General features: G+C 41.4%; 1 protein-coding gene across 1 annotated transcript; it reads left to right on the top strand.

Moving 5' to 3' along the window:
* The first annotated feature begins 529 nt into the window (after nt 1–529).
* LOC137272405 (L-proline trans-4-hydroxylase-like) lies at nt 530–12,769 on the top strand. The gene is made up of 11 exons (XM_067804782.1): nt 530–569; nt 688–772; nt 4,376–4,414; nt 4,915–4,993; nt 5,603–5,684; nt 9,026–9,136; nt 9,492–9,583; nt 10,361–10,451; nt 10,916–11,045; nt 11,536–11,687; nt 12,294–12,769. Exons 3-11 carry the CDS (start codon nt 4,405–4,407, stop codon nt 12,408–12,410), a joined length of 864 nt encoding a protein of 287 aa, XP_067660883.1. The 5' UTR covers nt 530–569; nt 688–772; nt 4,376–4,404; the 3' UTR covers nt 12,411–12,769.
* Nucleotides 12,770–16,083: the final 3,314 nt, after the last annotated feature.

Raw genomic sequence — 16,083 nt, 5'->3', positions numbered from 1 at the left:
GTTTCAGTATCAAGTACCTGTCTTAACCCGTGAAGATCTGGGTTAGAATTGATCTTCAGTAAGCCATGCTTGTCTTAATGCGCGACTAACGGGTTCGGGTGTTCAAGCTTGCTGACTTATTTGACACATGGCATCGGTTGACAATTGCGCAGATCGATGCTCATGCTGTTGATCACCTGATTGTCTGGTGTAGACTCGATTATTCACAGATCACCGCTGAGTGCGGCGTTAACAGCGAACCAGTCAAACCAAGCCATAATGCCCGATAGCTGTCTCTTTCTTACGACGGCAGGATGTGAAAATTGTTTTTACGCATACTAAAACAGCTTAAGTTCGGGGACCTCTGTCTAAAGTGAAAAAACCCCGAAATGTACGTCTATTTAAGAATTGTGCACTTCATCAAATGTTTTTGTACAAATACACCGGTGTAATTTTACACCATCACTGGCGCGTCAACGCAGCCCAGACCTGACAGCCACATTTCTGGGAGTCCCATTACAGCGTCTGTAGAGGTAACTGGTAACTGTATCACATCATCTGCCGCAGTCCCCAGTCAACAGCTGCCCCGGGTAAGGATGCGTTCTTCTTTCCTAATGCTGTTGAGAATTGTATGTTCTTTAACATCACCTTATTTAAATTGTGGATATTCAAAAAGATAAATTTCTCAGCTTACGTCGTTTGTTTCAGTATGAAATTTGCACATCCGTGTGACCTCGATTTGACTGTGGGTGTCCAACACAACGGGTGTATATAACGCCATTAACGACAACAGGCACGTCTGTCTTAGCTATTTTAAGTTTTGTTTGTCCGAAATCTGTGAGACTGAAATGTGTGTTTGATGCGAGCGATGTAAATAGTTTGTCTATTGCATTGTATATTGTATATAGCAATCATAATTCACTTTTTGCGTTGAATATAGAATTTATACCATGCCTTTTTGATTGTATATGGCATTTATACCAAACGCTTTGCACTGTAGTTTGCATTTATAACTCACGTTTTGCATTGCATGTAACATTTATTGCACGTGATTTGCATTGCATGTAACGATCGTAATTGTATAAAACATCTATGCCACACGTTTTGCATTGTATGTAACATTATTGCACACGTTTTGCATTACATGTAACTTTTATTGCACACGTTTTGCATTGCATGTGACATTTATGCCACACGTTTTACATTGTATGTAATATTTATTGCGTTTTGCATTGCATATAGCAATCATAATTGTATAAAACATCTATGCCCCTTTTTTTGCATTGTATGTAACATTTATTGCACACTTTTTGCATTGTATATAGCATTTATACCACACGTTTTGCTTGTTATATGGCATTTATTGCACACGTTTGGCAATTTATACTCGAAAGACATGCTTACGTCAAATGTCAGACATTACATCACATCCGGAAAGAACTGATCAGAACAATCACGAAAGCATAGTGATAGGCAACGTTTAATAGGCGATTACCGTGAGATTGAAAATAGGTTCCTCATGAGCAAAGGAGATGTATGAAGGTACATGTAAATACTAATATATTGAAAAGAATACTAGTAACTAAAAAGATATTTGCAAAAAATCGCAGTCCCAAAAGTTAGGTTGACAGACTATTGCATTGTATATACGAGGGGCGTTCAATGAGTAATGCCCCTGACCCACTTCCCGTAGCAGTAGAACAATGAAACTTGGCACACTTATTAGTCTTTCTCTATATAGGAACCACCCAAAGTAATGCATTTTCCCCATCGTTCGATGCAGTTCTGGAGACCGTTTTCGTAGAACACCCCATTTTGGTCCTCAAACCACGAAGTGACTTCAGAAATCAAGGCTGCATCATCTGGGAAACGCTTTCCTTTCAAAAACAACTTCATGGCTGGGAAGAGATGAAGTCAGAGGGTGTAAGGTCAGGAGAGTAGGGAGTTTGGGGGAGGATTTCATAGCCACACGCCTGTGCTTCTGATCTGGCGACATGCTAGTTGTGCACCGGAGCGTTGTCCTGCAGGAGGAGGATACCTTTGCTGATCTTTCCCCGCCTCTTGACTTTGATTTCTTCTCTTAATTTCCTCAAAAGGGAAGCATTATAGGCTCCTGTAATTGTGGTACCCTTTTCCACGAAATCTGTCATCACTACTCCATCCTGGTCCCAGCAGACCGTGAGCATGACCTTGCCAGCGGAGGGCTTCACCCTTGCCTTCTTTGGAGGTGGTGATACCAAGTGCTTCCACTGCATTGACTAGACTTTGGTCTCTGGATCATAGTGATGGACCCAGGTTTCATCCTATGTGATTAGTCTTTTGAAAAACTTTGACTCATCTTCTTTGCACATCTCCAAATTCATCCTCGAGCACTCAACGCGTTCTTGTTTCTGCAAAGGTGTGAGCAACCTGGGAATGCATCTGGCAGACACCTTATGCCTATGTAAATGGTCATGGATTATAGTTTCCACAGACCCTGCACTAATCTTGGCCTCTTGACCTCTTGGGCTATTTGGCGAATAGTAGTGCGCTGATCTTCCAAAATGGCAGCCTCAACTTGACGAGGTGGGGCGACCAGGCCTGGGAGCTGTTTCCACAGACTTCCTGCCATGTTTGAATTCACGATGCCAGCGTTTTACAAGGTCATATGATGTGGCTTCATCACCATAAGTTTCATTAATTTCATCAAAAGTTTCCCGTGGTGTGCGTCCTTTCAAATATAAAAACCGTATCACAGCGCGAAACTCAAATGGCTCCATTTCACACCTTACTCAGTTCAAACACTTGTTAATCTGAAACCACATGTAGTTCAGAGCTCACATTTGCCACATTAACCATAGAGATATCATTCAAATCACATGCAATTTTTTAGCTAAACCAGACAAATGGAAATGGGTCAGAGGCATTACTTATTGAACGCCCCTCGTAGCATTTACATCACACATGTAGCATTGTATTTAAATTTAAAGCACACGTGTAACACTGTACAGAGCATTTATAGCCTATGTATAGCTTTGTGCACAGTATTTATAACACGTGTAGTACTGTACAGAGCATTTATAGCCTATGTATAGCTTTGTGCATAGTATTTATAACACGTGTAACACTGTACAGAGCATTTGCAGCACACGTGCATTACTGTTGCAGTATAATACGAATATTCTACATTTTGGAATATTTTATTATATATTTTCAAATATTATGGCCAAGCTGTAATTTTAAATTGAATGTAGACTAGGTAATAATGCAAGATAAGCTGAAACTAACGCTTGTATCACGTCCAAATCGACCCAACTGTGACTCACGCATACTGACACATATTTCCCGAAAATCATCGATATACACCATATGTGGCCCATCACGTTTCCATGACGTCAGTGGGGTAGCCTAGTTCGATTTCCCACATGGGTACAATGTTTGAAGCCCATTTCTGATATCCCTCGTCGTGATACTGCTGAAATATTGCTAAAAGCGGCGTAAAAGCCCATTCCCTCACTCACATTGAAAACATAACAGCCTCGTTTCCTGTTTACTGGGGTCCGCTCCGTTGCGCAACATAATACGATAACCAGTCCAGAATGCTTAGACTAGTTTATTCAACTGGATACGTAAATATTAATCAGTATGTATATTGCAACACTACGCTTTTTCTGTTCCTTGCAAACACGTCGTCCAGCGTGCTCTGTCGTACACGAAGCTCTGTGCGTTACAGAAATACTCTTAATAACCGCAGAAAACACACGACAGGTGTAAACAGCGAGCCAGATACATTGTGAATAATTTTATAATTAACAGGGGGAGTCTCTGATTTCTTAGTTAAGGTATGCTGCCTAGACCTCGACGTGAAATACTGAAATACGGTGGTATTAAAGTTTGAAATTAAAATTCATTTGTAAATATCATTTCTTATGAAACAAGGAATTGGAATTTCGATGTAACTAGAGTTTTATGTAGTGTCTATTTTCACTTTTGCACGTGAAACATTAGGTCATTGTCTGAACAGGTTAATGAGACTCACGGTTCGGTATGTACCTGAGTAAAAACAACAGCTCCGCCAATAGAATAAATTTACAGTATTTTGCAAAAATAATCAGATCGCGCCACATAAATTTCCTAAGGCTATTGGGAACGTTTCGTGAGATACTGAACGGTAAAAAGATGTTCTAAATTATTTGGAAAAAAGAAGACAAAAAAAACCTGACTAAAACGGTTAAAACCTTGGTCGAATTGTGCGGTATGATAGTCATGTGACTGATACAACTTCCAGTATGGATTCCTCCCACTGCTGGCCGAGATAGTCTAGTAGTGTACGGAATGGATCGAGTGACATTTCCCGAGTCTCCGATTTGTCCTTGTTTGAACTGCGTTTCCATGTGAAAAACTTTCTATACAACAGGTCAACAGTCGCACATAACCAGCAGCGGTATGAGAACAGGTACGTCATCACTTATGAGAAAATGTATTGACGTGATTTAAATATCTTGTAACATTCTATCAAAAACAAATCATAAATACACGAAAAATATTGATATAGTGACAAGTTAAATATGTGTCCGGTTAACGTCAGCTCAAGAGGTCAGGTGGTTGGGCTAGGTAAATATTAAACAGGATATATTTGCTGCGATTCAGGCAACCCAGCGATTGACACCATGTGCAGTTTTACATACGACATGATTTACTGCAACCTCAACGAAACTTACAACCCAATCCGACCAATCAGTAGTGACCAATCATTTGATATTCTTTTGGGGAGGCTAGAATCTTTTTCCTCAAAAAGTTATTTGTCAGTAGTTGAAGAATATTCTTGCTTCAGGCTTTTGAAAAATTCATATATTATATGCCTCATTACTTATTAAATTGCACAGTCTCGGAGATATAGCCTAAAACATGTCTGTGTCTCATGTGATATTTATATTTATGTTATATTTATTACAGAATATGAGTACGGACCTGGCTTTCGGGCCACGGATGACATGCGGAGTGCGTTTGAAGAATTTGGATATATCATAATTAGGTATTGAGAAAAAAACGTGTGTGTGTCCGTGCGTGCGTGTATGCGCGCGCACATTGAACTGTGTGATTTTGAGTAGTGATTTTATGGCATCAGGAGTGACTCAGTGTTTGTTTTCATGCATATTTTCACTATACACTGCGCCACATACGCATGTTTTCCGCGTCAAGGGGACACCTAGATAATTAATTACTTGAAATGGTGGATCCGGTGTCTCGCAGAGAGTCCGCTTCTTGTAAAGCCCTGACCACAGGGTTTTGGACTTATGACTTGACTTCATTGAGTGCGTTGATGTTTAACTCTGCACTCACCAATATGATGACCATGTGTCTTCTTATCTCACATGTTGATCAATGTCCAGATTGTTGATCACTGGACAGTCTGGTCCAAATTCGGTCATTTACAGACCGCCGACACATAGCTGGAATATTGTTGAGTGCGGCGTAAAACATCAAGCCATCCAACTCAAACCACAATGCCAAACAGCAGTTATCGTTCTTACGACGGCTGTCTGGTGTTTAAAGTTATTATGAAACGTAATAGATCTGATAGGACATGATAAAAACCGCCGAGAGTAAAGTTGACATTTGTGATGAAGTGTAATGTTTTCAGAGGTATTTTGGACGCTGAGGAAATGTCGAAACTAAGGAGAAGTATTGAAGAGAATGAGGAGCTGATGATGAACTCCTTCGAGGTGGGTTGATGTGACGAGCGAGTGAGTGAATGTAGTTTTCAGATGTCAGTGCCTTGTGTGGGGAAGTTTCGATTACTACTTAGGCTGTATAAAAAAAGTGACATGTTTCTCGGGCATCGGCGCGTCACGTTTATTTGTGAGCGTAACAATTTTTTAGTGCCATTTAAAAAAAATAATTTGGACCTGGCCGCATCCCGATTATCAATTTGTCCACTATAAGAATGAACGTCTGTAAGAACGAATGTGACTGAATCTACAACTCATTAACACGTGCTATACTTCCTAAGCGGTATTTTTAGGAGAGAAAAAACAATAATAATGTGTGTTCCTGCTGTTTCACTTTTTTCTATCAATTTTATTTTTAAAAAGTCGTACCGCCCTCGTCACTTTTGAAATACACGTGCCCATGAAACATTGATTTTTTTATGCAGTCCTGCTCGGGCAGGTATTGCAACTGAGGCATAATGCGACATTCAGTCACTTCATGCGGGGACTATAGAACGTCTGCTTCTGATGGGATTGTCAAGGACAAACGCTGTGCTTTTGATAGACTAGCACGTAGTACCTGAAGATTAAAAATTTGAAAGTAACAAATAAACCCATTTGTAAATTGAACAGTAGACCCAGTCAGTTAGAAAATTCAGGTTCCCGAAACGTGATGAAACCATGTTTCAATCAGGGCTTTAGCTTTGCAAGGAGGGCAGACAGAAGGGAAAATAATATGGTACAGGGACTGGCCAGACTAAAGGGAGTACCGCAAAGCAGAAGCTGAGGTTATCTACACCTGCATCGTTTATGGGCTTAAGCATTGCAGGGAGGGCTACACTGTAGTGGTTCGGGGACTGTGAAACAGACTATACATCTGGTGATTTTGGCTCAACGACACTTCGAAGGTGGCTTTAGTTAAATCACGATGTCAGCTTGGTGTAAGCGGAAGGGCTGAAATATTTCTTACCACCTTGAAAATCCCACACGTACAGGTAGTATGCTGGCAAACCTTAATATACACTGTAACACTGAGAGGCAGGGTGCATGTTGTTTAAGCACCCAGAAACCTATGATCGAGGGTTCGAATCCCATTCCGTTCCGAATATATATCTTGGTTTTTCTGCACTATAAGCGTGCTCGAGGGTTTCACCAAGTGCTTCACGCCTTACCTGCAACACATGATGTCTCCAGACCCATGCGACCCGTGAAGGTCCCGGGGTAGAATAGGCCTTCAACAACCCATGCTTGCCATAAAAGGTGACGATGCTTGTCGTTAGAGGCGACTAACGGATCGGGTGGTCAGACTAGCTGACTTGGTTGACACATGTCATCGGTTCCCCATTGCGCAGATCGATGCTCATGTTGTTGATCACTGGATTGTCTGGTCCAGACTCGATTATTTACAGACCGTCGCCATATAGCTGGAATATTGCTAAGTGCGACGTAAAACTAAACTCACTCCCTCACTCCAGACCCATGCAAAAAGTATTCGGACACTTGACGTAATTTCAGGAGACTTGCATGTTAATTTAGTGTAGCATAAACAATTTTCATGAGTATAATTTTCGTACGAAATTTTGCACATTTGTGGGGAGTCATCTTACCTACAATCACATAATTTCTGATTTTCCGTTGAAGTTGAATATTTATGGAATGGCGACAATTTAATCAACATATGTACAGTGTTGTGAACACCTTTAACTTGGCGGCCTACTGGATTGTGCATTGTGGAACCATACGTTGATAAATGTGATGTCATTAGTTAATTAGTGGTGGGAAAATTCAACAGAAATTATGTGCGCAGAGCAAAGATGATTTCCAATTTGCCAGCCAAATTTTACTCACTTCATGAAAATTATTTATGTTACACTGAAATAACATGTAAGTCCTCCCATAATAAGTTAACACTACGTGGTATGGCTGGAACCCTGTTCCAGATGGAATTGGTGCACCTGGATAGACTAGTGGTTAAATCGTTCGTTCGACACGCCGAAGATCCGAGTTCGATAAAACGTGTGAAGCCCATTTCTGGTGTTCCCCGCCGTGATATTGCTGGAATATTGCTAAAAAGGGGAGTATAATCACACTCACTCACTCGCTGTAGACGGAGTTAAACCGAACACACTTACTCGCGACAGACATAGGATGGTCGGCTTTATTTCGACTAGACTCCCCGCTGGTGTAAGGTTCAAGGACAGTCTTGTTTCTTGCTCTGTTAACACGATGTCGTAAACATCACTCCTATTAAATTACGTTTTTCCGTTTCAGGGCCAGTTTATATAGCAAAATGTTTATGGCCTACTCCGAAACGCTTCTAACAATAGTTGCCATTTTAATGAAGCTGCAATAGCCTTGGTGTGATACTTTAAGTCTCGTATCACCTTTCTTTCTCATTCATTCTCGTTTTTTGTTTTGGACAATCAGTTCTTTTGCACCCTGGTTTTAACGCCATCCTCGCTACAACGCCATAAGTGTCCATAACATAACATAACATAATTGACCCGTGAAGGTCCCGGGGTAGAATAGGCCTTCAGCAACCCATGTTTGCCATAAAAGGTGACGATGCTTGTCGTAAGAGGCGACTAACGGGATCGGGTGGTCAGACTAGCTGACTTGGTTGACACATGTCATCGGTTCCCCATTGCGCAGATCGATGCTCATGTTGTTGATCACTGGATTGTCTGGTCCAGACTCGATTATTTACAGACCGTCGCCATATAGCTGGAATATTGCTAAGTGCGACGTAAAACTAAACTCACTCACTCACTCACACATAACATAATTCTCTCATTGAAATCCTCTCCTTATAACGCCCGAAATCTTCCTGGAGTGAGTAAGTGAATATGGTTTTACTCTGCTTTAGCAACATTCCAGCAATATTACGACAGGGGATCACCAGAAACGGGCTTCACACACTGTACTGCTGTGGGGAATTGAACCCGGGTCTTCAGCGTAATAAGCGAAAGCCTTATCTATTAGGCTATCTCACTGTCCCTCTTCCCGGACGAATGGTGGCCTTCTCACCAGGGTAGACTGTATAGTGTGTCGTTTTCGTCAAGCTGTGGTACAAAAAATGCACATTCCTCCAAGAGCCATCAGCCTAACTGGATGAAAACTGACCGCCAGCTTGTTAGAAGAGGCGAGTAACGAGATCGGTGATAGGGTGATCAAGCTTGCTGACCTGGTTGACACATGTCATCTTATCCCAATTCCGTAAATCGATGCTCATGCTGTTGATCACTGTATTTAATTGTCTTTTCGGTTCGATTTACCAGTGCCGTGTTCAACACTCATAATCAATCAACACAAAAATATGAAATATGTATTTTCAAGTCTCTACACATATTTTGCAGCTCTCTGACGGGGATGAACGAAGAAGCCGCGCATGCGTGTGGAGTCATCCTGGCAATGACGTGGCTGGATTAGTTGTACGTAGTCAGAAGATAGCTGGGACGTGTGAGAAGGTAATCAATAGGACCATGGGGCGTCCTGAAACAGGCATGTATCAAAACTGCAACACAAACTAGCTTCGTATAGAAACCAAAATCTCCTGAACACACCCACACACATCCTGGATAATGTTTGGTATCCGTCAATGTTTGGTAACTTCAGTCTGGTATTGCTTAACAATGCTACCCTCCCGCCCCTGTGCGTATATGCAGGAATCCTTACAGAATATTCAGATAACACAGACTCCTCGAAATTCATCATGAAAGGCTTCTTTCACAACGCGTTAGTGAAGTGAAGCGACAATTAAAATACGCGAAATTAAACTTAACTTATTACAATTTCTTTCAATATTTTGGTCGTCTATTCCAGCTGATGGGTGGCGAGGTGTACCATTATCACTCCAAGTTGATGATGAAGGAAGCGAGGACTGGAGGCAAGTTTGTCTGGCACCAGGATTATGGGTAAACAGCTTATATCACATAGCACGATCACCACAATTTGATAAGGAGTCATAACGTATATTCGTGTTGTAGTGAGAATTGTACAATCGAGTTTGTGTTCAGCATGGGTTTCTTAAGAATGTAGGGACGGAGGGATAGCTCAGTTGTTAAAGCGATGACTCTTCACGCCGAAGATTTTGGTTCGATTCTCTGACATGGGTGCAGATTGTATTTGTGGTGTCTCCCGTCGTGACGTTGCTAGAGACCCGTGAACATCCGGGTCAGAGTCGCTATAAGCGTGATAGTTAAGAACGTTGTTTGCTGTAAATTGATCAAATATATACTGGACAAAATAAGTTAGGGATCGTGGTGTCATTATGACTGATATTTTATCAGCATGTCAATGAATTAATAAATACATCGTTATTCTTAATTTCAAAATTTACAAATATCCCTAACAACTTTTGTCCAGTATATTATAGTAAGTGTTTGTTCCCTAATGCCCTGACCCGTGAAGATTCGGGTTAGATCTGACGTTCAGTAACCCATGATTGCCGTAAGGGGCGACTAACGGGATCGGGCTCGCTGACTTGGTTGACACACGTCATCGTATCCCTGTTGCGTAGATCGATGTTCGTAATATTGATCACTGGATTGTCTGATTCAGACTCGATTATTTACAGACTGATTCTATATAGATGGAGTGAGGCATTAAACAACAAACAAAAAGTGAATCTATATAGCTGTACTATTGCCAAAAGCTTAAGCTTTAAGATTATGCTTTTATGTTTACGTTAGATACTGGTATAAGAACGGTTGCCTGACCCCTGACCTGATGAGTGTGATGATCGCCATTGACAGGTGTGAGAGAGCTAACGGATGTCTGCAGGTTTGTATTTTGTTGGTGTTTCTGTTGTGTAATGCTGCACTCTCAGAAATAGTCCATCTTTGTGGCGTGTCCGGTAAATAATCGAGTCCTGCACAATCCAGTGACTGACATCGTAATCATCGATGTTAACAATATAATTATTTGGTGTAACAAGCAAGTTCTCTTAAATTGAAAGACTGGGGTGAAAGAATTGGCCCAGATTATGTACAGACTGCCGTCATATAGCTGAAATACTGCTGAGTGCGGCGTAAAACTAAATTCACTCACTATAACATTACAGTAAGGGCTGGGCGGAAGGCGAAAACTTTGAGGACTGTGTAACAGACAACTCTGTCCCTGTACAACACAAAACGTCCACAACGTCCTCAATACATTTTGCCGGTTGTTAAACAAATGTTTACATTATGATAATGCTGTTTTTCCTGTTCATGTGGTTTGTGAGAGTATCTCCACCCTCGTCTCAGGTTCTCGAGAAGTCACACAAGTGTGGGAGGATCGAGCATCTGCGGGTCGGAGGGCAGACAGGGGCGGACATGGAGAGGGTGGAGCTCATCAAGAACATCTGCTCCTTGAAATACGTTGAACTACAGCCAGGTGAATTCCCGGTTGTAATAACCAATAGTACTTGTTACCCATTTATTTTGCATGAGTGAGTGAGTGAGTGAGTGAGTGAGGGAGGAGTGATTATTATATTATAACAGCTATTTTCCGTTATAATCGAAGACGCACGCACCAGCGTCTGTGTTTTTGTTAGTTTGACTGCTCGCACTCAGCAATATTCCAGCATATGGCTGCGGTCTGTAAATAAGCCGTCTGGAGCTGACAGTCCAGTGATCAAAAGCATGAACATTCATCTACGCAGTTGGGATACGATGGCATGTGTCAACCAAGTCAGCAAATCTGATCACCCGATCCCATTAATCGCCTTTCACGACAAGCATGGTTTGCTGAAGGCCAAGTTTAATCCCGGCGAGACACGTATGGGTTGTTGAAGACCTATTCTAGCCCCGGTCTTCGTGTTTGGTATTTTCTGAAAGCTCCACACAAGTCCAGTCTGACCATATTACACTGACCATTCCTCCAGGTGACGCCCTGTTCTTCCACTCCAACCTCCTGCATAACAGCAGCGCCAACACCAGTGACAACCGACGTTGGGTCCTCATCCCTGCCTACAACCGACGCTCCAACAACCCGGCGTTCGAACATCACCACCCCTTGTACACCAAGCTTGACATCGTACGTCGCCACAGCGCTATTCTTCCGTCAAAGCGATTAATTCATCAACTCCTGCCTGAGGACATCAATTGTTAATTTGACCAAAGAACTATCAAGTCATTAGAATGTTATTCTGCCCAAATGTAACAGGAAGAGTTTCTGATGAACATTTGGTAGCCTAGTGGTTAAAGTGTTCACCACATAGGTTCAATGAAGTCCATTCCTGATGTCCCATGCCGTGATATTGTTGGAATATTGCTAAAAGAGGTGGAAAACCAAATTTGCTCACTGTTCTACCCAAAGAGTCATAGGGTGCTCAGGGCGTTATACTGCCCAAATTCATCAATACAAGCTATTTTACCCAAGGTGTCATTGATTCACAGCAACTTTATTCCACCCTGAAAGTCACAAAATGCGCAGAGACTATTCTGATCCATTTTACCAGTAATTAATTCTGACCAACGCCTCTACCCAAAAGAGCAAAAATACCCTTGACATGAGGCTTTAGATTTGGAAAATGGAATGAGATACACTATTGATAACGTTATCACTTACCTTGTAATGGAAACGAGTGAAATGAAAACAGAATGAAACGTTATTGTGCTATTCTGCTTGATGACGTTGCAGGTTCCAGATGACGCCATAAAGTCGTGCACGACGTATGTCGACAACACTGGGAAAGAATACATGGATCCTGACACCGACAAGACAATCGTGAAGTTGAAGCCTGATGAACAATCCTGATTAACAACGACTGACAATCATTTGACAGTCATGACTGGACTACAGTCATCTGTGCAAGTATGTACGAGTATTACTGTTCGAGATATGTTCCAGGCTTCATATGCTGGTATATTAAAGGACTGACAGACATTCTCTTATTTCCTATGCACCCGCTAATCTGTAACGTACATTTCTTACGTGGCCTCTCGGCTATACATTCGGAACATACCAACAATTATTTTGGAGCATATAAGAAGCTATTTTCCGTGCATTTACGATATTTTCCCGAATGTTTAGGTTTGAGGGATTAACAGTAAGTTAGTTTTTAGTTCTGCTGTATGTAAATTTTCGTGGAGAAGGAATTAAATGGATAAAAGACAGTCGCATTATTACTTTGCCCCAATTCTGACCAAAGTTTGCACTGATAACACGGTGACAACGTATAAAGAAACTACCAATCGAAAATGGCTGTCATGTCACGCCTTGTAATAGCAGTGGAACATAGCGTGGTGCCACCCTACAGATGACATCCTTACATTGACAAACTGCTGACGGGATTAACCTCTTTGGCCATGCGGACAAGCCACCGAATTCGGATCAATGGTTCAAATCTCATCACAGGTCTGGGGATTTGTATGGGGATTTGTATGGCCGTTACAAAATGTGTCAGTACGTTTCTGATAAACTATGAACCAGTCGGCGAACATTTTCCTTGTAAGATTTGCAATGAAAACGTTTGTAAAAATTGTACGAGCCAGAGGACATACAAATATCAGTCCTCAGTTTTTCGAGTTTGTTTAAGGCGCTTATTTTTCTGTGCAGACATGCATCCCTTTAGCAAGCTGGGAAGAAATGCTTGGCTAGAATTCTAGGTTGCCCTGAATACGTTTCAAATGTTTCAAACACACAGGTATGTATATATTTTATGTGCGCTTCTCAGTCCGACTTGGCCGAACAACATTTACATTAGCCTGGTACCAGACACTGGCTCGGACCGTTAGCGCAGGCGTAGTAGACGCCGGCAACCAGAGTGCTTTTATGACAGTTCATCCTAATTGTTTACAGGTTTAGCATTACTTGTATATCTACATCTACATAAACACATCTTTATAGTGATTAAGTCTGAAGTATTTAAAGCAACCAAGTGAACCTTTGAGCATTCTAGACAGTCTGAGTCAAATGTGTGCAGCCTCTGTTCGGTCCGACCAGTCAGAAGATCACATAGGACAACGTCTGTGGATCGAAGATTAATAACAATACAGATTTTTCAAATCACACACAATGGGCATCAGAATGTCTATCCAAGGGAACTACCAGTTGTCAATAATTGTCCCGTTCGCCTGATCCGGTTAGTCGCCTCTTACAACAAGCATTGGTTGCTGAAGTCCAATTCTAACCTGAATCTTCACTGGGAAACAAACATGGTTGCTAAAGACCAATTCTAACCTCGATCTTCACAGGGAAACTAGCATGGTTGCTGTGGACCAATTCTAACCTCGATCTTCACAGGGAAATTAGCATGGTTGCTGAGGACCAATTCTAAAATCGATCTTCACAGGGAAACTAGCATTGTTGCTGAGGACCAATTCTAAAATCGATCTTCACAGGGAAACTAGCATGGTTGCTGAGGACCAATTCTAAAATCGATCTTCACAGGGAAACTAGCATGGTTGCTGAGGACCAGTTCTAACCTCGATCTTCACAGGGAAACTAGCATGGTTGCTGAAGACCAATTCTAACCCGAAGCTTCACGAGTAAACTGTGAATGCAATGCAGTTAGATGATAGACTGCTGCACTGTTTCCTTAAATGTTTGCAGTTCGCTGTTGTCATTGATGGATTCTTTGTTTCTCTGTCAGCTTTGTTGCTATTATTTGCATATAGTTTTGTACATTATAAGCACTGAAACTGTAACTGGGTAGAATCTATGCTAAAACAGAGGTTTTAGAGCAAATAAAAAAGGCATATGCACTGGTCTAAAACATATACACATACGTCGGTGATATGGCTCTGAACAACAGACGGACTGCCGGCCAGATCAGGGACCATATACAGAGGGACCCTCGGTATACGGTCTCTGGCCAGATACACTTGGGGTCGCACCCCCTGCACACACATGCACAAGCATCCATGTACACGTTTCAAGCAAGCATCGTTTCCAACACAGCTGGTGTATTATAATTTCAATGAAAATACATACTACCTCGACTTCTAGTCAAGTGACAACTGGTTAAGTGAAATGGGAGAAATGATGTATTCGAGCGCATGGTTCTGGCATCCATAAACAATACTTAACCGTTCAACGTCGTAATAATATCAAATCAATGTGGACAAATAAGACATTCTGAAGTATTAGGATCCTCCTAGACTAGTATGATTCTGTATGCTAGAGAAAATGTCCCAAGTTATAACATTTTCAATGCAGTCTAAGTAACTTTCAGTCTCAGTATTAGTCCTGACACCCGACTACTGACTGTAACGAATAAAAATGAGACTAAGTGTACTTATACTGATTTGTTATGTTACATCGCCTGTGAAGGTCCGGTGTAGAATAGGCCTTCAGGCAACTATGCTTGTCGTAAGAGGGAACGGGTGGTCAGGCTCGCTGACTTGGTTGACACATGTCAGCGGTTCCCAATTGTGCAGATCGATGCTCATGCTGTTGATCCCTGGGTCGTTTGGTCCAGACTCGCCATATGAATATGGAATATTGATGAATGCGGTGTAAAAATAAACTCACTCACTGATATGACATATCGTTTCTGAAACCCGACCACTTCATCAAAACGCACCCAACCATATGCCATCGTGTTTCTGAAACCCGACCACTTCATCAAAACGCACCCAAACAGTTACAAGCAACGAAAGGGACCAGTGGCGCAAACGAACCTGAACGCATGAACACCTACATAAATTCTAATGCATGTGATAAAAACTTTGGTTGGACTCAAGGTGAGATTATTTCAAACTGTGACAAGACCACGCCTTGTGATGGTTACCCAGTACCACTGGTATCACTGTAGGTGGTAATGGGCTGAATTATGGTTTTGTTTACTGACATTGTGCAAATAAATCCTTATTAAATACTGAACAATCAGTTAGGTCTGTAAATGTTGGGTCTGTTATAGAAATTGGATATTGTTGGAACAGTTTTTAAAATAAGAAAATGTGGAATGCCGGAAAAATTAAAGAAAAATTCTGAACCCTTTTAAAAAAAACAAACTTTTATCTATGACCCACTAAATGTATAATAACAAGTTCAAGTTCACAAGTCACCATTGTTTCATTCCTGATCAATCTACTTTAAAAGTACCACTAAAATAGTCACTGAATCAATTATTCGAGGTTTCTGTATCATATCAATATGTAATTTCATGAATGGCATGAGAAATTTGGAATGTTGATAACTGTAACAATTAGTTGTGAGAAGACATCAATATATACTGCCACGATTCCCTTCCCTCGCAATATATAAAACCATGATTGGATTCAGTGAACAAGTCTGTACATGGTTGTGGTCTGTATGTATTGAGTCTTGATCAGACAATCCAGTGATCAACACCATGAGCAATTATCTGTGTAATTGGGAACTGATGACATGTCAACCAAGAGAGCGAGCTTGACCTCCCGATACCGTTAGTCACTTCTTATGACAAGCATGGGTTACTGAAGATCACTTCCAACCCATATCTTCA

This window comes from Haliotis asinina, chromosome 2, assembly GCF_037392515.1.
Source record: "Haliotis asinina isolate JCU_RB_2024 chromosome 2, JCU_Hal_asi_v2, whole genome shotgun sequence".
Lineage (NCBI taxonomy): Eukaryota > Metazoa > Mollusca > Gastropoda > Lepetellida > Haliotidae > Haliotis > Haliotis asinina.
The sequence above is the reverse complement of the archived record's forward strand: the minus strand, read 5'-3'. Positions and strand labels throughout refer to the sequence as shown.